Raw genomic sequence first — 21,508 nt, 5'->3', positions numbered from 1 at the left:
TTCTATAGGATTTTACATAGCGATGTTTTTCATTTGTTATAACGATTAAATTTTTGACTTATTTATATCGGTTTTTCCTGTGTGTAGATCCACCCTCAGTATGAACAGGAAGTGACCCATCCAAACAATGCTTCATATATATGTGTCTCCCTGTGTGTGTTACACACACATAGACACACACACAAACACAGTGCTACTTTTCTAGAAAAAGAGGTGCCAGAACTCACCATGAATGCCTCCCTTGTTTTATTATAATGCCAATGGCGCAAACCTGAGAGGTGTCAGAACTGAATTCTGGTGAGTTCCAACGCAAAAAAACAACAACCCGTGTGTGTGTGTGTGTGTGTGTGTGTGTGTGTTCTCCTGCTCCAGTCACTCCATTCTATTTTGTTGAATTAGGTCAGATCTGCATTATAATGAGTTGTTGTTTATGTGCTGGTAACTTCAAGGTTAGGAAGAAGGAGGAGGAGGAGGAGGAAGAGGAGGAGTTTGGATTTGATATCCTGCTTTATCACTACCCGAAGGAGTCTCAAAGCGGCTAGCAATCTCCTTTCCCTTCCTTCCCCCCGACAAACACTCTGTGAGGTGAGTGGGGCTGAGAGACTTCAAAGAAGTGTGACTAGCCCAAGGTCACCCAGCAGCTGCATGTGGAGGAGCGGGGACGTGAACCCGGTTCACCAGATTACAAGTCCACCGCTCTGAACCACTACACCACACTGGCTCTCACCCCTACACACACCCCTCCTCTTGTTATATGTATTGTTTTCCACTGTGTCTCACTTGTTTGTTTTTTATTGTGCATCTATTGTTCATTTTATTTGAACATATGGGGGAAGGCAATGAATGAATTGAAAAATAGCCCTGGAAGACTCAGACTGGAAGGATGATAAAGTTATTTTGGACTCACAGCTGTCCATGGAGGCACAGGTTAATTCTGTGTCCAGGGCGGCTGTCTACCAGCTCCACCTGGTACGCAAGCTGAGCCCTTCCCTGCCCGCGGACTGTCTTGCCAGAGTGGTGCATGCTCTGGTTATCTCCCGCTTGGACTACCGCAATGCGCTCTCCGTGGGGCTACCTTTGAAGGTGACCCAGAAACTACAATTAATCCAGAATGCGGCAGCTAGACTGGTGACTGGGAGCGGCCGCCAAGACCATATCACACCAGTCCTGAAAGACCTAGATTGGCTCCCAGTATGTTTTTGAGCACAATTCAAAGTGTTGGTGCTGACCTTTAAAGCCCTAAAAGACCTCAACCCAGTATACCTAAAGGAGCATCTCCACCGCCTTCACTCAGCCCAGACATGGAGGTCCAGCTCCGAGGGCCTTCCCTCACTGCGTGATGTGAGGTTACAAGGAACCAGGCAGAGGGCCTTCTCGGTAGTGGTGCCTGCCCTGGGGAACGCCCTCCCATCAGATGTCAAGGAAATAAACAACTATCCAACTTTTAGAAGCAGCCCTATTTAAGGAAGCTTTTAATGTTTGATGTTTTATCACATTTTTAATATTCTGCTGGGAGCCATCCAGAGTGGCTAGGGAAACCCAGCCAGGTGGGTGGGCAATAAATAAATTATTATTATTATTATTATTATTATTATTATTATTATTATTATTATTATATTTAAAAATCGGGGTGGAGTCAACAGAAAACTAGAGAGAGAATGAGTGAGCAATGTTTCATGTGAATTGATGGTGACGACATTGCTCAGCTGACCTCATCCCGAAGCACGGGAGAATTTCTGCTTTCTGAGTGTGGCTAATAGCGTCCGCACCGTGGATGATCATCTCAAGATGTACTGGACATGTTTCGCTCACGCGAGGGCCTCCAATTAGTTCTATCTCCACCACTAATTGCTCTTGATGCATCCCAACAATTCATTGCCCAATTCATATGTTACAATGGCGACATCTTGTGCAACTGATAATTGTCATGTTTCTAAGAAGTAACTCATACTTACTATGTACGCTTCCACAGATGAGTCACATAGAAAAAGGACGGCAGATTTGTCTGACCTTAGATCTTTCCACCTGAGTACATTTCCCTGGCCAATCTATGCTGGCCCACCAGGACTTTGATCAACTTCCTAGATTTGCTATCCATGTGGATGGAAAACTTGCAGTGCTCCAGCTCTCATCAGCCCCAGCATTCAGCCTGGCCCAATGGTATGGAGTGATGGAAGTTGAAAATAACTTTTGTTAAAAAAAAAAAAAACCCAGAAGCTTTTCTTTTGGGAGTTATAGGGACAGAACTACCTTAATTGTATAGAAATTTATTTATGTGTGTGTTCTTGAAGCTAACAGCATCCCTGTTAGCTAGGGATCATGGGAGTTGTAGTCCCCAAACATCTAGAGGGCCGAGTTTGGCTCCACCTGGTTTATTGAATATTTACAGATAAATTGCAAACAGATAAAAACATTAGCAGGATTATTGTGATAACCTGCAGTTTCATAAGAGTATATATTTGAAGTAGAAAGGAAGATAAACGGCGTTTCCATGCGCTGCTCTGGCTTCGTCAGAAGCAGCTTAGTCATGATGGCCACATGACCCAGAAAAACTGTCTGTGGAAAAACACCGGCTCCCTCAGCCTGTAGAGTGAGATGAGCACTGCAACCCCATAGTCATTCGCGACTGGACTTCAGTGTCAGGGGTCCCTTTACCTAATTAAATGAGCAAATTAAATGAATTTGGATTTGCAGAAGAAATTTAAAAAATAAATTTAAGGAACCGCAGAAAGAGGGGGAAGGAAGCCAAACTTTGAAATGTTAAATTGATTGGAAAACTAATGAAATGTATAAACTTGAAAGGTATAAATAAGAAGTTTTTTTAAAAGGAGTGATGGAAGTTGAAAGCTGGCAACATCTGGAAGCCCATAACCTCCATAAACTTGCACCTGCCAATTTATATATAGAAATGCAAATTTGGAAATTTAGGTTGCAGCATCTGGGACTTCCTAGTTTAGTAGGGGGAAAGACTAAATGATGGAATGATAATAACTTATATAATTATGCATGGCATGAAGAAAGTAGAAAGAGAAAGGTTTTTTCTTCCTGTTTCATAACACTAGAACTCATGAACATTCAATAAAGCTGAATGTTGGAAGATTCATGCAGCAGATAGTTAAACTCTGCAACTCCTTTCCACAGGTTCTAACCCACCCGAAAGACCTTTTCCAATTTGAAATATGGTGGAGTAATTATAAAAATAATTACGACTATGGAAAAAACAACCCTGAATATATCATATAATCAATAGCATGTTAACCCATTGTTATTTATAATAATAGAACAGTAGAGTTGGAAGGGACCTTGAGAATCATTTAGTCCAACCCCCTTCAATGCAGGAATATGCAGCTGTCCCATAGAGGACTGAACCATGCTCTAACCAGCTGAACTATTATGTGCTTTGGATGGTTATTATCATTTAACACTCATAAAGTGCCCATATCTTTCTAAGCAGAGTGTGAGCATACACACACAAAGAGACATGGACATCATAACCTATATCCATGATGACTGGGACTCTAAACCAAAGAGCTGCCCCTTTCTGTAAAACCATGAAGTTTGGAGTCTAAAATTATCTCAATGCACCATTGCCTACATCTGTACTGTCTATCCCAGGAATAGAGGAATTCTCGCCTTCCTAGAGCTGTTAGATTCCAACTCTTATCAGCCCTGAGCAGGACAGCGAATGGTCAGGGGTCAAAGGAGTTGGAGTCATATAAAGAGGACCACACATACCAAATCCCTCCACTGGTTTAGCTCAGTGGAAGCCAATGGGATGCCCACCAGATTGTTTGAACCACAACTTCCATCACCCTTGACCATTGACCATACTGTTTGGGGCTGAAGGGAGTTGAAGTCTACCAACATCCACATGGCACAAGATTCATCACTCCTGATCTAAAGATCTCACCGTAACACCATTAAGCCCAAAGTCTGAAATTACCTAAACATATCACTACCTATATGTGTGCTGTCTGGTTTAGGAATTAGGACCCTGTGGTCTTCCAGATATTATTGGACTTCATTACCCCTGATCCTTCACCTATTTCCATGATGTCTGTGGATGATGGGAGTCCAACAGTATCAGGGTGGGCAGGAGATTGGGGAAGGCAAATCTGGAGATCAGAGTGACCCTCTGAAAATCCATATAAATGAGCCACCTGGAGAACTCCCATTCTTCAAATCTCAATCCACATGAGCAGTGATGAATAATCCATTTATCAGCTGGCACGGGGTACTACTACAAATCTGTGTGGCAAGGAGCTGAGCATGGTTCTGCCTGGTGCTGATGTGGAGACATTGATCTCCCGCAGCTTCATCTCTGAGTCACTAGGGCTACCATCCAACCACTGTAACCAGCATCCCGTGCATTTCCCATAGAGCTCTTTGATCTTTATCGAAGCCACATCCTTTATCATCTGTATCATGGAACTGGTGTGACTACTAATTAGATGCATCTTGATCCATCGAATTATGGTTAAATAACGTGTCAAGGATCAGGTGTCATGAGTCCATGGTCTCCTTGGGTCCATGGTTTTGGACTGACCCACCATTCCCAGGCTCATCTATCATCTATAGGGAGGAGGACTGTTTAGAACCATATAAAAGGGCCTTTCTATCCAAGAGTCCTCATTCCCTCACTGGCCTTTGCCTCTTCACCAGCTGTCTTCTCCCCACTTGTTAAGGTAAGTCAGATTCTGCTGATGCTTGTGTCTTCACTTTGCCCTGAGTGAGTTTCTAGACTTCTGCTATCAGTGTTAACTAGAATACTGTGGTTCAGTTTGGGACTACACCATCAGGATATCAGGAAAAAACAGTGGACTCAGATGGTGGTGTGTGAGGTTTTGAAACAATGAATGGATGGATGCCCTGAGGCAGTGGGTTTTCTGTATCAGTGCTAGTTACCTTTTAGGTCCTACACTATGTTTCTATGGGTTGGGAATCAGGATCCAGGAGAAATGAGGAAGAGAGCCATTCAGGGATTCCTGTTGTGGATTTGTTTATTCTCTGCACTCTGGACAAGATTGGAGGGGGGTGGGTGACAGGAATGCTCAGTCCTCGAGGCAGAAAAAGAAGCTGTACATTTCCACAGGTTAAGGTGGAACTTAAATGGCTCAGGAACACAATATCTCAAGGACTGCCTCTTTGCATATGAACCTGCCTAGACCCTGAGATTATCTTCTGAGGCCCTTCTTGGTGTGCACCCTCCACGACAGGTCCGGAGGGTGGCAACATGAGAACAGGCCTTCTCTGCAATGGATCCCCATTTGTGGAATGCTCTCTCCAGGGAAATTGGCCTGGCGCCTTCATTATACACCTTTAGGTGCCAGCTGCCAGGCAAAAATGTTCCTCTTTAAACAGGTCTTTGGCTGATTGACATCCAGTGCCCTTTTGAAATGGGGAGGGAGGATTTATTGTTATGTATATGCTTTTATTATGTATATATTTTTTGTTTTTATGCATATGCCTGCGGGCATAGGGCAGTATACAAATGTAATAATAAATAAAATAAAATAAGTGCAATTTTATATGAAGAATTATCCAAGCGGTGGAGGTTGGGTCATTGGAGCTAATGAGGGCAGTGTCACAAAAACCTCAGTCTGCTCTCAGAGAACTCACAACTGTTTGCCTTCTGCAACCAGTTTAGGGATTGCCTGACATAACAGGCTCCGCTGCCTAAATCTGTTTCCAAAAGGTGAAAAGCCAGGTGCCTCCATGAAGGGCATAAGCAGAACAGGACCACGTCAACCCTGAAATGTGTGGGTAGATGAGGTGTGGAGAACCTGGTGGACCTCAAGGTGTTGTTAGAGGAGAAACTACAGAAAGTAGGGCTGCTCTCAGTTCCTGCTTGAGGGCTTTCCATAAGCATTGGTTGGCTACTGTGAGAACCAGATACAGAACCACAAGGGTCACTAGCCTGTGGTCTCAAGACTCCAACTCCCACCATCTTTGATCATTGAACATGTTGGTTTAGGTTGGTGGGTATCAGAGTTCTCACAACATCTGAAGAACAACAAGTCCTCCCAGCCTGATCTAAAGAGCTCCCCCTTCCCATTGGGGAAGACTGGCATATTCACATCCTGTGTGATGCTTAAGAGCAAGGTTAGCTCTCTTACACTTGAAATATCACCTATGCACTTCCATCATATACTTGTAATTCAAGAATGGATGGACATAGAAGACAACGACAGATACATAATTTTGGTGGTTCAGGGAAAGAGAAGAAATTTGTGTTTCTGATCTAATGAGGTGTTGTTTCCCCCCCATGTCTTTCAGATGTGTGAAGAAGGGTGTAACGATAGAGTTATCTACTCGTCTGGGAGAGAACCCTGGTTCAATCTGAACTCAACATGGTATGGCCCAGCTGGATCCTGGTTGGACAACCGCCGCAAACCATTTCGCTATGTTGTAAACACAGCCTGTGTCACCGGTTGCAACCGCAGGGATGATGTACCGAGAAGAGGAGGCCACAACTACCGATGCTACGGCTATCGGCGCTCCACCTGTAGACAAGGGGGAAACCCAAGAGTGACCTGCTGTGTCCACAATCCTTCGGGAGGACCCCGTGATTACTGGGGGCGTCCAATAGGCGATTCGTGCGATGGAAATACAGGGGGGCACTATTCTAATGAAGAGTCGTTCTGCTGTGGATCCGGTGGTGGATCTGCTGGTGGATGTGGAGGTGGATCTGCTGGTGGATGTGGAGGTGGGCAAGGAGGGGCATGTGCCCAGCCAGTTGCTTCATCAGGAGGATGTGGAGGAGGACGAGGAGTGTGCTCTGAGCCTGGATGTGGAAGAGGACGAGCAGTATGCGCAGAACCTGGATGTGGCAGATCTTCAAGAGGGCTGCAGACCTCTGGGGGAGCAGGGTGTGCTGGGTCTTCAGGAGGATGTGGAGGAGGACGAGGAGTATGTTCTGAGCCAGGATGTGGAAGGTCTTCAAGACGGCCGCAAACCTCTGGGGGCTCAGTGTGTTCCGAGTCCAGTGTTAGATCTTCAGGAAGATGTGGAAGAGGAAGAGGAGTATGTTTTGAGCCGGGATGCGGAGGAGGAAGAGGAGTATGTTCTGAGCCGGGATGCCGCTCTTAGGAGAGTATATGCTGAGCCAAGGGGTTCATCTTCAGGTGGATGGAGGAGGATGTGTTCCAATGATAAGCTCATCACCTACACAGAAGGTTCTTCCTTCCAGATGTTGAGAGGGAAACAAGTTGCAGGTGCCATCCTAGACTGACTGATGGTACCGATACCAAACCACATACATAGCCCTTTCCATCAATGTGAAGACATTCTAAATTTGAAAACATCCTGAAAATGATGTACCGTTTATCACTCCATCAACCCCTGAGTGATTCTGAAAACCTAAAGACTGTGTCCACTGCAGAGAAGTGTGAATGTTTCTTAGTCGACCATATCTGGACCATTGGTGCCTGAACATTATCTGCCTGCAACGAAGTTCTGTGCTTGCCCTGTTTTTCTTGGCATCAATAAAATTATGTTGATTAGCTTAAGTTGTGTTCTTCTGATGATTGGGTGCAGTCCGTGGCTGCCCTGCTAGTACCTTCTTTGTGGCCTGGGAAGATGGGTGTGGCTAGGGATTGATGTAAGTCAGAAAATAAATTATTATATGAAAGGGGGGGGGAAGTTATGTAAAATCATCTCGAAATATTTTTTGCTCTACATCACCACCTGGTGTTTCATGTTTATAATGCATTGAAAACGCTGCATTCTGAATAATGTAGCTGAGTCCAATGTCTCTTGCTTGCCACCACTAATTGCTCTTGATGCATCCCAACAATTCATTGCCCAATTCATATGTTACAATGGTGACATCTTGTGCAACTGATAATTGTCATGTTGCTAAGGAGTAACTCATACTTACTATGTATGCTTCCACAGATGAGTCACATGGAAAAACAATGGCAGATTTGTCTGACCTTAGATCTTTCCACCTGAGTACACTTCCCTGGCTATCTATGATGGCCCACCAGGACTTTGATCAACTTCCTAGATTTGCTATCCATGTGGATGGAAACCTTGCAGTGCTCCAGATGTTTCTGCACTCCAGCTCCCATCATCCCCAGCATTCAGCATGGCCCAATGGTCAGGAGTGATAGAAGTTCAAAATAACTTTTGTTTAAAAAAACCCAGAAGCTTTTCTTTTGGGAATTATAAGGGCAGAACCACCTAAATTGTATTGAAATTTATTTATGTATGCTACCACCACAGCAAGAATGATACTTGTCCAAAAATGGAAAGAAGCAGAAGTCCCATTAAAGGAAGAATCGATACAAAAAATTATGGAATATTCAGAAGTAGTGAAACTTACCGGAAGAATAAGAAATCAAGATAAAAAACTTTTTATAAAAGAGTGGAAATGGTTTATTGCAGAACAGGCAAACTCAGCCCTCCAGATGTTTTGGGACTACAATTCCCATCATCCCTGATCACTGGTCCTGTTAGCTAGGAATGATGGGAGTTGTAGTCCCCAAACATCTGGAGGGCCAAGTTTGGCTATGCCTGGTTTATTGAATATTTACAGATAAACTGCAAAGAGATAAAAACATTAGCAGGATTATTGTAATAACCTGCAGTTTCATAAGGGTATATATGTGAAGTAGATAATTAAATGAATTTTGATATGCAGACTGTATTAAAAAATAAATTTAAGGAACCACAAAAAGAGAGGGAAGGAAACCAAACTTTGAAATGTTAAATAGATTGTAAAAGTAATCAAATGTATAAACTTCAAAAGTAGAAAGACTTATTTTTAAAAAAGGAGTGATGGTAGTTGAAATCTGGCAACATCCGGAAGGCCATAGACTACCATAAACTTGCATCTTCCGATTTATATATAGAAATGCAAATTTAGAAATTTAGGTTGCAGCATCTGGGACTTCCTAGTTTAGTTGGGGGCGGGGAGAGACTAAATGATGAAATGACAGAAGCTTATATAATTATGCATGGCATGAAGAAAGTAGAGAGAGAAAGGTGTTTCTTCCTGTTTCATAACACTAGAACTCATGAACATTCAGCAAAGCTGAATGTGGAAGATTCTTCTTTGTGCAGCAGGTAGTTAGTCTATGGAACTCCCTTCCACAAGAGGCAGCAATGGCCATCAACTTGAATGGCTTTAAAAGGGGACTGAACAAATGACTGGAGCAAAGACTACCATAGCTACTAGCCACAGTGGCTATGGGGTGCCTCCACGGGGAGAGGCAGAGATGCTTCCGAATGGCAGTTGATGGAAACTCCAGGACAGGAGAAGGGGTTTGCTTTCAGGTCCGGCTTGTGGGTTTCTGAGCCTGGAGTGGCTCCTGCAAGCTGAAGATGCTGAACTAAATGAGCTATTGGCCTGATCCATCAGACTCGTCCTCTGTTCTTATATTATCATGCATTTAATTGTTTTTGGTGGTTCTACCCACCCCAAAGGGACGCGGGTGGCGCTGTGGGTTAAACCACAGAGCCTAGGACTTGCCGATCAGAAGGTCGGCGGTTCGAATCCCCGCGATGGGGTGAGCTCCCGTTGCTCAGTCCCTGCTCCTGCCAACCTAGCCGTTCAAAAGCACATCAAAGTGCAAGTAGATAAATAGGTACCGCTCCGGCGGGAAGGTAAACGGTGTTTCCGTGTGCTGCTCTGGTTCTCTGGTTCTCTGGTTCTGGTTGGTCATGCTGGCCACATGAACCGGAAGCTGTACGCCGGCTCCCTCAGCCAGTAAAGCGAGATGAGTGCTGCAACCCCAGAGTCGTCCGCGACTGGACCTAATGGTCAGGGGTCCCTTTACCTTTACCCGACCCCAAAGACTTTACCAATTTGAAATGTGGTGGAGTAATTATAAGAATAATTATGACTATAGAAAAAACACCCATGAATATACCATATAATCAGTAGCATGTTAACCCATTGTTATTTAAAATAATAGTACTGTAGATTTGGAAGGGACCTTGAGGATCATTTAGTCCAACCCCCGTCAATGCAGGAATATGCAGCTGACCTATAGAGGGATTGAACCATGCTCTAACCCAGGGGTCAGCAAACTTTTTCAGCAGGGAGCCGGTCCACTGTCCCTCAGACCTTTTGGGGGCCGGATTATACAGTAGTACCTCTTGTTACATACGCTTCAGGTTACAGACTCCGCTAACCCAGAAATAGCACCTCGGGTTAAGAACTTTGCTTCAGGATGAGAACAGAAATCGTGCTCTGACAGCACGGCGACAGCAGGAGGCCTCATTAGCTAAAGTGGTGCTTCAGGTTAAGAACAGTTTCAGGTTAAGAATGGACCTCCAGAACGAATTAAGTACTTAATCCGAGGTACCACTGTATTTTGAAAATAAAAATAAACAAATTCCTATGTCCCACAAATAACCCAGAAATGCATTTTAAATAAAAGCACACATTCTACTCGTGTAAAAACACGCTGATTCCCGGAGTATCTGCGGGCCGGATTTAGAAGGCGATTGGGCCAGATCTGCCCCCCGGGCCTTAGTTTGCCTACCCATTCTCTAACCAGATGAACTATCATGTGTTTTGGATGGTTATTATCATTTAACTCTCATAAAGTGCCCATATCTTTCTAAGCAGAGTGTGCACACACACACACACACACACACACAAAGAGACACAAACACCCTAATCTATGTCCATGATGACTAAGGCTCTAAACTAAAAAAAACCTAAAGTCTATGTCCATGATGACTAAGGCTCTAAACTAAAAAAAACCTAAAGTCTAAAATTATCGCAATACATCATTGCATACATTTGTACTGTTTATCCCAGGAACATAGGGATTATGTCCCTCCTACAGCTGTAGGATTCCAACTCTTATCAGCCCTGAGCAAGACAGCCAATGGCCAGGGATCAAAGGAGTTGGAGTCATATAAAGAGGACCACAGATACCAAAGCCCTCCACTGGTTTAGCCCAGTGAAAGCCAATGTGATGCCCACCAGATTGTTTGAACCACAACTTCCATCACCCTTGGCCATTGACCATACTGTTTGGGGCTGAAGGGAGTTGAAGTCTAACAACATCCACAAGGCACAAGATTCACCACTCCTGATCTAAAGATCTCCCCTCACCCACCATAACACTATTAAGCTCAAAGTCTGAAATTACCTAAACATATCACTAGCTAGATGTGCGCTGTCTGATTTAGAAATTAGGACCCTGTGGTCTTCCAAATGTTATTGGATTTCAATACCCATGATCCTTCACCTATTTCTATGATGGCTGTGGATGATGGGAGTCCAACATTATCAGGGTGGGCAGCAGATTGGGAAAGGCAAATCTGGAGATCAGAGTGACCCGCTGAAAATCCATATAAATGAGCCACCCTGGAGAACTCCCATTCTTCAAATTTCAATCCACATGAGCAGTGATGAATAATACATTTATCAGAAGGCACGGGGTACTACAAATCTGTGTGGCAAGGAGCTCAGCATGGTTCTGCCTGGTGCTGATGTGGAGACATTGATCTCCTACAGCTTCATCTCTGAGTCATTAGGGCTACCATCCAACCACTGTCACCAGCATCCACTGTCACCAGCATTTCCCAAAGAGCTCTTTGATCTTTATAGAAGGCACATGCTTTATCATCTGTATCATGGAACTGGTGTGACTACTAATTAGATGTATCTTGATCCATCGAAATATGGTTACATAACGTGTCAAGGATCAGGTGCCAATGAGGCTGCTGTAGTATGCAGACATGGTCTCCTTGGGTCCATGGTTTTGGACTGACCCACCATTCCCCGGCTCCTGTATCATCTATAGGGAGGAGGACTGTTTAGAACCATATAAAAGGGCCTCTCTATCCAGGAGTCCTCATTCATTCACTGGCCTTTGCCTCTTCACCAGCTGTCTTCTCCCCACTTGTTAAGGTAAGATTCTGCTGATGCTTGTGTCTTCACTTGCCCTGAGTGAATTTCTAGACTTCTGCTATCAGTGTTAACTAGAATCCTGTTGTTCAGATTGGGACTACGCCATCAGGATATCAGGCAAAAACAGATGGGAACAAGGAGAGCAATATGATCACCATCTCCAAATATTTGAAGGGCTATAGTGTCAGTGCTGGGACTCCAGAGGATGCTTTCTGTTGCTCAAAGCAACTTGAAAAAATAGGTTCAAGTTATAAGAAATAGGATTTTGACTACTTATTAGAAAGAACCCTCTGATGGTACAAGCTGTCTGACAGTGGACTCAGATGGTGGTGTGTGAGGTTTTGAAACAATGGATGGATGGATGCCCTGAAGCAGTGGGTTTTCTGTATCAGTGCTAGTTACCTTTTAGGTTCTACACTATGTTTCTATGGGTTGGGAATCAGGATCCCAGATAAATGAGGAAGGACGCCATTCAGGGATTCCTGTTGTGGATTTGTTTATTATCTGCACTCTGGACGAGATTGGAGGGGGGTGGGTGACAGGAATGCTTAGTCCTCGAGACAGAAAAGGAAGCTGTACATTTCCACAGGTTAAGGTGGAACTTAAATGGCTCAGGACCACAATATCTCAAGGACCACCTCTTTCCATATGAATCTGCCTAGACCCTGAGATTATCTTCTGAGGCCCTTCTTGGTGTGCCTCCTCCATGACAGGTCCGGAGGGTGGCAAAATGAGAACGGACCTTTCCTGTATTGACTCCCCGTTGGTGAAATGCCCTCCCCCGGGAAGTTCGCCTGGCACCTTCATTATACACCTGCTTCCCCTTCTGCAACCAGTTTAGAGATTGCCTGACATAACAGGCTCCGCTGCCCAAATCTGTTTCCAAAAGGTGAAAAGCCAGGTCCTCCATGAAGGGCACAAGCAGAACAGGACCACATCAGCCCTCAACTGTGTGGTTAGATTAGGTGTGGAGAACCTGGTGGACCTCAAGATGTTGTTAGACGACAAGCTACAGGAAGTGGGGTTGCTCTCAGTTCCTGCTTGTGGGCTTTCCATAAGCATTGGTTGGCCACTGTTAGAACTGGATATAGAACTACAAGGGCCACTAGCCTGTGGTCTTATGACTACAACCTCCACCATCTTTGATCACTGACCATGTTGTTTGGGGTTGGTGGGTGTCAGAGTACTCACAACATCTGAAGAACACCAAGTTCTCCCAGCCTGATCTAAAGAGCTCCCCCTTCCCATTGGGGAAGACTGGCGTATTCACATCCTGTGGGATGTTTAAGAGCAAGGTTAGCTCTCTTACACTTGAAATATCACCTATGCACTTCCATCATATACTTGTAATTCAAGAAAGGATGGACATAGAAGACAACGACAGATACATAATTTTGGTGGTTCAGAGAAAGAGAAGAAATCTGTGTCTCTGATCTAATGAGGTGTTGTTTTCCCCCCATGTCTTTCAGATGTGTGAAGAAGGGTGTAACGATAGAGTTATCTACTCTTCTGGGAGAGAACCCTGGTTCAATCTGAACTCAACATGGTATGACCCAGCTGGATCCTGGTTGGACAACCGCCGCAAACCATTTCGCTATGTTGTAAACACAGCCTGTGTCACCGGTTGCAACCGCAGGGATGATGTACCAAGAAGAGGAGGCCACAATTACCGATGCTACGGCTATCGGAGCTCCACCTGTAGACAAGGGGGAAACCCAAGAGTGACCTGCTGTGTCCACAATCCTTCGGGAGGACCCCGTGATTACTGGGGGCGTCCAATAGGTGATTCGTGCGATGGAAATACAGGGGGGCACTATTCTAATGAAGAGTCGTTCTGCTGTGGATCCGGTGGTGGATCTGCTGGTGGATGCGGAGGTGGATCTGCTGGTGGATGCGGAGGTGGGCAAGGAGGGGCATGTGCCCAGCCAGTTGCTTCATCAGGAGGATGTGGAGGAGGACGAGGAGTGTGCTCTGAGCCTGGATGTGGAAGAGGACGAGCAGTATGCGCAGAACCTGGATGTGGGAGATCTTCAAGAGGGCTGCAAACCTCTGGGGGAGCAGGGTGTGCTGGGTCTTCAGGAGGATGTGGAGGAGGACGAGGAGTGTGTTCTGAGCCTGGATGTGGAAGAGGACGAGCAGTATGCGCAGAACCTGGATGTGGGAGATCTTCAAGAGGGCTGCAAACCTCTGGGGGAGCAGGGTGTGCTAGGTCTTCAGGAGGATGTGGAGGAGGACGAGGAGTGTGTTCTGAGCCTGGATGCGGAAGGTCTTCAAGACGGCCGCAAACCTCTGGGGGCTCAGTGTGTTCCGAGTCCAGTGTTAGATCTTCAGGAAGATGTGGAAGAGGAAGAGGAGTATGTTTTGAGCCGGGATGCGGAGGAGGAAGAGGAGTATGTTCTGAGCCGGGATGCCGCTCATAGGAGAGTATGTGCTGAGCCAAGGGGTTCATCTTCCGGTGGATGGAGGAGGATGTGTTCCAATGATGAGCTCATCATCTACACAGAAGGTTCTTCCTTCCAGATGGTGAGAGGGAAGCAAGCTGCAGGTGCCATCCTAGACTGACTGATGGTACCGATACCAAACCACATACATAGCCCTTTCCATCAATGTGAAGACATTCTAAATTTGAAAACATCCTGAAAATGATGTACCGTTTATCACTCCATCAACCCCTGAGTGATTCTGAAAACCTAGAGACTGTGTCCACTGCAGAGAAGTGTGAATGTTTCTTAGTGGACCATATCTGGACCATTGGTGCCTGAACATTATCTGCCTGCAATGAAGTTCTGTGCTTTTCCTGTTTTTCTTGGCCTCAATAAAATTCTGTTGATTGGCTAAAGTCGTGTTCTTCTGACGATTGGGTGCAGTCAGTGGCTGCCCTGCTAGTACCTTCTTTGTGGCCTGGGAAGATGGGTGTGGCTAGGGATTGATGTAAGTCAGAAAATAAACTGTTATATCAAAAGGGGGGGGGAAGTTATGTAAAATCATGTCGAAATATTTTTTGCTCTACATCACCATCTGGTGTTTCATGTTTATAATGCATTGAAAACGCTGCATTCTGAATAATGTAGCTGAGTCCAATGTCTCTTGCTTGCCACCACTAATTGCTCTTGATGCATCCCAACAATTCATTGCCCAATTCATATGTTACAATGGTGACATCTTGTGCAACTGATACTTGTCATGTTGCTAAGGAGTAACTCATACTTACTATGTACGCTTCCACAGATGAGTCACATGGAAAAACAATGGCAGATTTGTCTGACCTTAGATCTTTCCACCTGAGTACACTTCCCTGGCTATCTATGATGGCCCACCAGGACTTTGATCAACTTCCTAGATTTGCTATCCATGTGGATGGAAACCTTGCAGTGCTCCAGATGTTTCTGCACTCCAGCTCCCATCATCCCCAGCATTCAGCATGGCCCAATGGTCAGGAGTGATAGAAGTTCAAAATAACTTTTGTTAAAAAAAACCCAGAAGCTTTTCTTTTGGGAATTATAAGGGCAGAACCACCTAAATTGTATTGAAATTTATTTATGTATGCTACCACCACAGCAAGAATGATACTTGTCCAAAAATGGAAAGAAGCAGAAGTCCCATTAAAGGAAGAATCGATACAAAAAATTATGGAATATTCAGAAGTAGTGAAACTTACCGGAAGAATAAGAAATCAAGATAACAAACTTTTTATAAAAGAGTGGAAATGGTTTATTGCAGAACAGGCAAACTCGGCCCTCCAGATGTTTTGGGACTACAATTCCCATCATCCCTGACCACTGGTCCTGTTAGCTAGGGATGATGGGAGTTGTAGTCCCCAAACATCTGGAGGGCCAAGTTTGGCTATGCCTGGTTTATTGAATATTTACAGATAAACTGCAAAGAGATAAAAACATTAGCAGGATTATTGTAATAACCTGCAGTTTCATAAGGGTATATATGTGAAGTAGATAATTAAATGAATTTTGATATGCAGAAGGTATTAAAAAATAAATTTAAGGAACCACAAAAAGAGAGGGAAGGAAACCAAACTTTGAAATGTTAAATAGATTGTAAAAGTAATCAAATGTATAAACTTCAAAAGTAGAAAGACTTATTTTTTTAAAAAGGAGTGATGGTAGTTGAAAGCTGGCAACATCCGGAAGGCCATAGACCACCATAAACTTGCATCTTCCGATTTATATATAGAAATGCAAATTTAGAAATTTAGGTTGCAGCATCTGGGACTTCCTAGTTATTTGGGGGCGGGGAGAGAATAAATGATGAAATGATTTTTTTTAAAGAATATTTATTAAATTTTCCAATTTTTTAAACAAACAAACAGAAACAGAACAAACAAAAACATTAAAAAAGACATAAAGTTCATAAACCATACTCTTAAATAACAAATTTCTCAGACCTCCTCATACTTCTCCTCCTTGTATCCCAATTAAAGTTATTTGTTCAGCAAATCCTTCATTTAAAACATTACAGCTTATAACATTACCTTATTTTTCAAACCCTTTTTCCCCCCCATCTATGTTCCTTTGTATCATTACAGCTAGAAACCATTCATTTTCAATCCAACACCATTTAACTTTCCTTAATTTTACAGTATTTCTGTAAATAGTCCTTAAATTTTTTCCAGTCTTCTTCAGCCGACTCTTCTCCCTGGTCACGGATTCTGCTCGTCAATTCTGCCAGTCCCATACAGTCAATCAGTTTCATCTGCCATTCTTCCAGAGTGGGTAGATCTTGCGTCTTCCAATACTTTGCGATGAGTATTCTTGCTGCTGTTGTAGCATACATAAAAAAAGTTCTATCCTTCTTTGGCACCACTTGGCCAGCCATGCCCAAAAGAAAGGCCTCTGGTTTCTTCAAGAAGTTATATTTAAATACCTTTTTCAGTTCATTATATATCATTTCCCAGAAAGCCTTAATCCTGGGACACGTCCACCAAAGGTGAAAGAATGTACCTTCATTTTCCTTACATTTCCAACATTTATTGAGGGGCAAATGATAGATTTTTGCAAGCTTGACTGGGGTCATGTACCACCAGTATATTATTTTCATAATATTCTCTCTTAAGGCATTGCATGCCATGAATTTAATCCCGGTGGTCCACAACTGTTCCCAGTCAGCAAACATGATATTATGTCCAACGTCTTGTGCCCATTTAATCATTACACATTTAACCGTCTCATCCTGAGTATTCCATTTCAGCAGCAAGTTATACATTTTTGACAAAGTCTTAGTTTTGGATTCTAAATGATGAAATGATAGAAGCTTATATAATTATGCATGGCATGAAGAAAGTAGAGAGAGAAAGGTGTTTCTTCCTGTTTCATAACACTAGAACTCATGAACATTCAGCGAAGCTGAATGTGGAAGATTCTTCTTCATGCAGCAGGTAGTTAGTCTATAGAACTCCCTTCCACAAGAGGCAGCGATGGCCATCCACTTGAATGGCTTTAAAAGGGGACTGAACAAATGAATGGAGCAAAGACTACCATAGCTACTAGCCACAGTGGCTATGGGGTGCCTCCACGGGGAGAGGCAGAGATGCTTCCGAATGGCAGTTGATGGAAACTCCAGTACAGGAGAAGGGGTTTGCTTTCAGGTCCGGCTTGTGGGTTTCCAACAGGCACCTGGAGTGGCTCCTGCAAGCTGAAGATGCTGAACTAAATGAGCTATTGGCCTGATCCATCAGACTCATCCTCTGTTCTTATATTATCATGCATTTAATTGTTTTTGGTGGTTCTACCCACCCCAAAGGGACGCGGGTGGCGCTGTGGGTTAAACCACAGAGCCTAGGACTTGCCGATCAGAAGGTCGGCGGTTCGAAACCCCGGGACGGGGTGAGCTCCCATTGCTCAGTCCCAGCTCCTGCCACCCTAGCCATTCAAAAGCACGTCAGAGTGCAAGTAGATAAATAGGTACCACTCTGGCGGGAAGGTAAACAGTGTTTCCGTGTGCTGCTCTGGTTCTCCAGAAGCGGCTTGGTCATGCTGGCCACATGAACCGGAAGCTGTACGCCGGCTCCCTCGGCCAGTAAAGCGCGATGAGCGCCGCAACCCCAGAGTCGTCCACGACTGGACCTAATGGTCAGGGGTCCCTTTACCTTTACCTTTAACCGACCCCAAAGACTTTACCAATTTGAAATGTGGTGGAGTAATTATAAGAATAATTATGACTATAGAAAAAACACCCATGAATATACCATATAATCAGTAGCATGTTAACCCATTGTTATTTATAATAATAGTACTGTAGATTTGGAAGGGACCTTGAGGATCATTTAGTCCAACCCCCGTCAATGCAGGAATATGCAGCTGACCCATAGAGGGATTGAACCATGCTCTAACCCAGGGGTCAGCAAACTTTTTCAGCAGGGAGCCGGTCCACTGTCCCTCAGACCTTTTGGGAGCCGGATTATACAGTAGTACCTCTTGTTACATACGCTTCAGGTTACAGACTCCGCCAACCCAGAAATAGCACCTCGGGTTAAGAACTTTGCTTCAGGATGAGAACAGAAATCGTGCTCTGACAGCACGGCGACAGCAGGAGGCCTCATTAGCTAAAGTGGTGCTTCAGGTTAAGAACAGTTTCAGGTTAAGAATGGACCTCCAGAACGAATTAAGTACTTAATCCGAGGTACCACTGTATTTTGAAAATAAAAATAAAAATAAACAAATTCCTATGTCCCACAAATAACCCAGAGTTGCATTTTAAATAAAAGCACACATTCTACTCGTGTAAAAACACGCTGATTCCCGGAGTATCTGCGGGCCGGATTTAGAAGGTGATTGGGCCAGATCTGGCCCCCGGGCCTTAGTTTGCCTACCCATTCTCTAACCAGATGAACTATCATGTGTTTTGGATGGTTATTATCATTTAACACTCATAAAGTGTCCATATCTTTCTAAGCAGTGTGTGTGCATACACACACAAAGAGACACAAGCACCCTAATCTATGTCCATGATGACTAAGGCTCTAAAACTAAAAAAACCCGTAAAACCATGAAGTTTGGAGTCTAAAATTATCGCAATACATCATTGCATACATTTGTACTGTTTATCCCAGGAACATAGGGATTATGTCCCTCCCACAGCTGTAGGATTCCAACTCTTATCAGCCCTGAGCAAGACAGCCAATGGCCAGGGGTCAAAGGAGTTGGAGTCATATAAAGAGGACCACAGATACCAAAGCCCTCCACTGGTTTAGCCCAGTGAAAGCCAATGTGATGCCCACCAGATTGTTTGAACCACAACTTCCATTACCCTTGGCCATTGACCATACTGTTTGGGGCTGAAGGGAGTTGAAGTCTAACAACATCCACAAGGCACAAGATTCACCACTCCTGATCTAAAGATCTCCCCTCACCCACCATAACACTATTAAGCTCAAAGTCTGAAATTACCTAAACATATCACTAGCTAGATGTGCGCTGTCTGATTTAGGAATTAGGACCATGTGGTCTTCCAAATGTTATTGGATTTCAATACCCACGATCCTTCACCTATTTCTATGATGGCTGTGGATGATGGGAGTCCAACATTATCAGGGTGGGCAGCAGATTGGGAAAGGCAAATCTGGAGATCAGAGTGACCCGCTGAAAATCCATATAAATGAGCCACCCTGGAGAACTCCCATTCTTCAAATCTCAATCCACATGAGCAGTGATGAATAATACATTTATCAGAAGGCACGGGGTACTACAAATCTGTGTGGCAAGGAGCTCAGCATGGTTCTGCCTGGTGCTGATGTGGAGACATTGATCTCCTACAGCTTCATCTCTGAGTCATTAGGGCTACCATCCAACCACTGTCACCAGCATCCACTGTCACCAGCATTTCCCAAAGAGCTCTTTGATCTTTATAGAAGGCACATGCTTTATCATCTGTATCATGGAACTGGTGTGACTACTAATTAGATGTATCTTGATCCATCGAAATATGGTTACATAACGTGTCAAGGATCAGGTGCCAATGAGGCTGCTGTAGTATGCAGACATGGTCTCCTTGGGTCCATGGTTTTGGACTGACCCACCATTCCCCGGCTCCTGTATCATCTATAGGGAGGAGGACTGTTTAGAACCATATAAAAGGGCCTCTCTATCCAGGAGTCCTCATTCATTCACTGGCCTTTGCCTCTTCACCAGCTGTCTTCTCCCCACTTGTTAAGGTAAGATTCTGCTGATGCTTGTGTCTTCACTTGCCCTGAGTGAATTTCTAGACTTCTGCTATCAGTGTTAACTAGAATCCTGTTGTTCAGATTGGGACTACGCCATCAGGATATCAGGCAAAAACAGATGGGAACAAGGAGAGCAATATGATCACCATCTCCAAATATTTGAAGGGCTATAGTGTCAGTGCTGGGACTCCAGAGGATGCTTTCTGTTGCTCAAAGCAACTTGAAAAAATAGGTTCAAGTTATAAGAAATAGGATTTTGACTACTTATTAGAAAGAACCCTCTGATGGTACAAGCTGTCTGACAGTGGACTCAGATGGTGGTGTGTGAGGTTTTGAAACAATGGATGGATGGATGCCCTGAAGCAGTGGGTTTTCTGTATCAGTGCTAGTTACCTTTTAGGTTCTACACTATGTTTCTATGGGTTGGGAATCAGGATCCCAGATAAATGAGGAAGGACGCCATTCAGGGATTCCTGTTGTGGATTTGTTTATTATCTGCACTCTGGACGAGATTGGAGGGGGGTGGGTGACAGGAATGCTTAGTCCTCGAGACAGAAAAGGAAGCTGTACATTTCCACAGGTTAAGGTGGAACTTAAATGGCTCAGGACCACAATATCTCAAGGACCACCTCTTTCCATATGAATCTGCCTAGACCCTGAGATTATCTTCTGAGGCCCTTCTTGGTGTGCCTCCTCCATGACAGGTCCGGAGGGTGGCAAAATGAGAACGGACCTTTCCTGTATTGACTCCCCGTTGGTGAAATGCCCTCCCCCGGGAAGTTCGCCTGGCACCTTCATTATACACCTGCTTCCCCTTCTGCAACCAGTTTAGAGATTGCCTGACATAACAGGCTCCGCTGCCCAAATCTGTTTCCAAAAGGTGAAAAGCCAGGTCCTCCATGAAGGGCACAAGCAGAACAGGACCACATCAGCCCTCAACTGTGTGGTTAGATTAGGTGTGGAGAACCTGGTGGACCTCAAGATGTTGTTAGACGACAAGCTACAGGAAGTGGGGTTGCTCTCAGTTCCTGCTTGTGGGCTTTCCATAAGCATTGGTTGGCCACTGTTAGAACTGGATATAGAACTACAAGGGCCACTAGCCTGTGGTCTTATGACTACAACCTCCACCATCTTTGATCACTGACCATGTTGTTTGGGGTTGGTGGGTGTCAGAGTACTCACAACATCTGAAGAACACCAAGTTCTCCCAGCCTGATCTAAAGAGCTCCCCCTTCCCATTGGGGAAGACTGGCGTATTCACATCCTGTGGGATGTTTAAGAGCAAGGTTAGCTCTCTTACACTTGAAATATCACCTATGCACTTCCATCATATACTTGTAATTCAAGAATGGATGGACATAGAAGACAACGACAGATACATAATTTTGGTGGTTCAGAGAAAGAGAAGAAATCTGTGTCTCTGATCTAATGAGGTGTTGTTTTCCCCCCATGTCTTTCAG

General features: G+C 44.3%; 2 protein-coding genes across 2 annotated transcripts; both read left to right on the top strand.

The window, feature by feature from the left end:
- The first annotated feature begins 6,276 nt into the window (after positions 1-6,276).
- Positions 6,277-7,089, top strand: LOC128404181 (keratin-associated protein 5-4-like). Its single transcript, XM_053369615.1, has one exon. The coding sequence runs from the start codon at positions 6,277-6,279 to the stop codon at positions 7,087-7,089; it is 813 nt and encodes a 270-aa protein (XP_053225590.1).
- A 6,255-nt stretch (positions 7,090-13,344) lies between these two features.
- LOC128404008 (keratin-associated protein 5-5-like) lies at positions 13,345-14,479 on the top strand. The gene is made up of 2 exons (XM_053369253.1): positions 13,345-14,141; positions 14,220-14,479. The coding sequence occupies exons 1-2, from the start codon at positions 13,345-13,347 to the stop codon at positions 14,293-14,295; spliced, it is 873 nt and encodes a 290-aa protein (XP_053225228.1). The 3' UTR covers positions 14,296-14,479.
- The last annotated feature ends 7,029 nt before the right edge of the window (positions 14,480-21,508 follow it).

Source organism: Podarcis raffonei, chromosome 16 (genome assembly GCF_027172205.1).
Source record: "Podarcis raffonei isolate rPodRaf1 chromosome 16, rPodRaf1.pri, whole genome shotgun sequence".
Classification (NCBI taxonomy): Eukaryota; Metazoa; Chordata; class Lepidosauria; order Squamata; family Lacertidae; genus Podarcis; species Podarcis raffonei.
The sequence above is the reverse complement of the archived record's forward strand: the minus strand, read 5'-3'. Positions and strand labels throughout refer to the sequence as shown.

What these genes read in the sequence shown, in the direction of transcription:
- LOC128404181 (XM_053369615.1), top strand. Translation starts at nt 6,277, where the DNA reads ATGTGTGAAGAAGGGTGTAACGATAGAGTTATCTACTCGTCTGGGAGA.
- LOC128404008 (XM_053369253.1), top strand. Translation starts at nt 13,345, where the DNA reads ATGTGTGAAGAAGGGTGTAACGATAGAGTTATCTACTCTTCTGGGAGA. An exon ending in TCTGAGCCTGGATGCGGAAG is followed by an intron (nt 14,142 to 14,219) that starts GTCTTCAAGACG and finishes AAGATGTGGAAG; the next exon opens with AGGAAGAGGAGTATGTTTTG.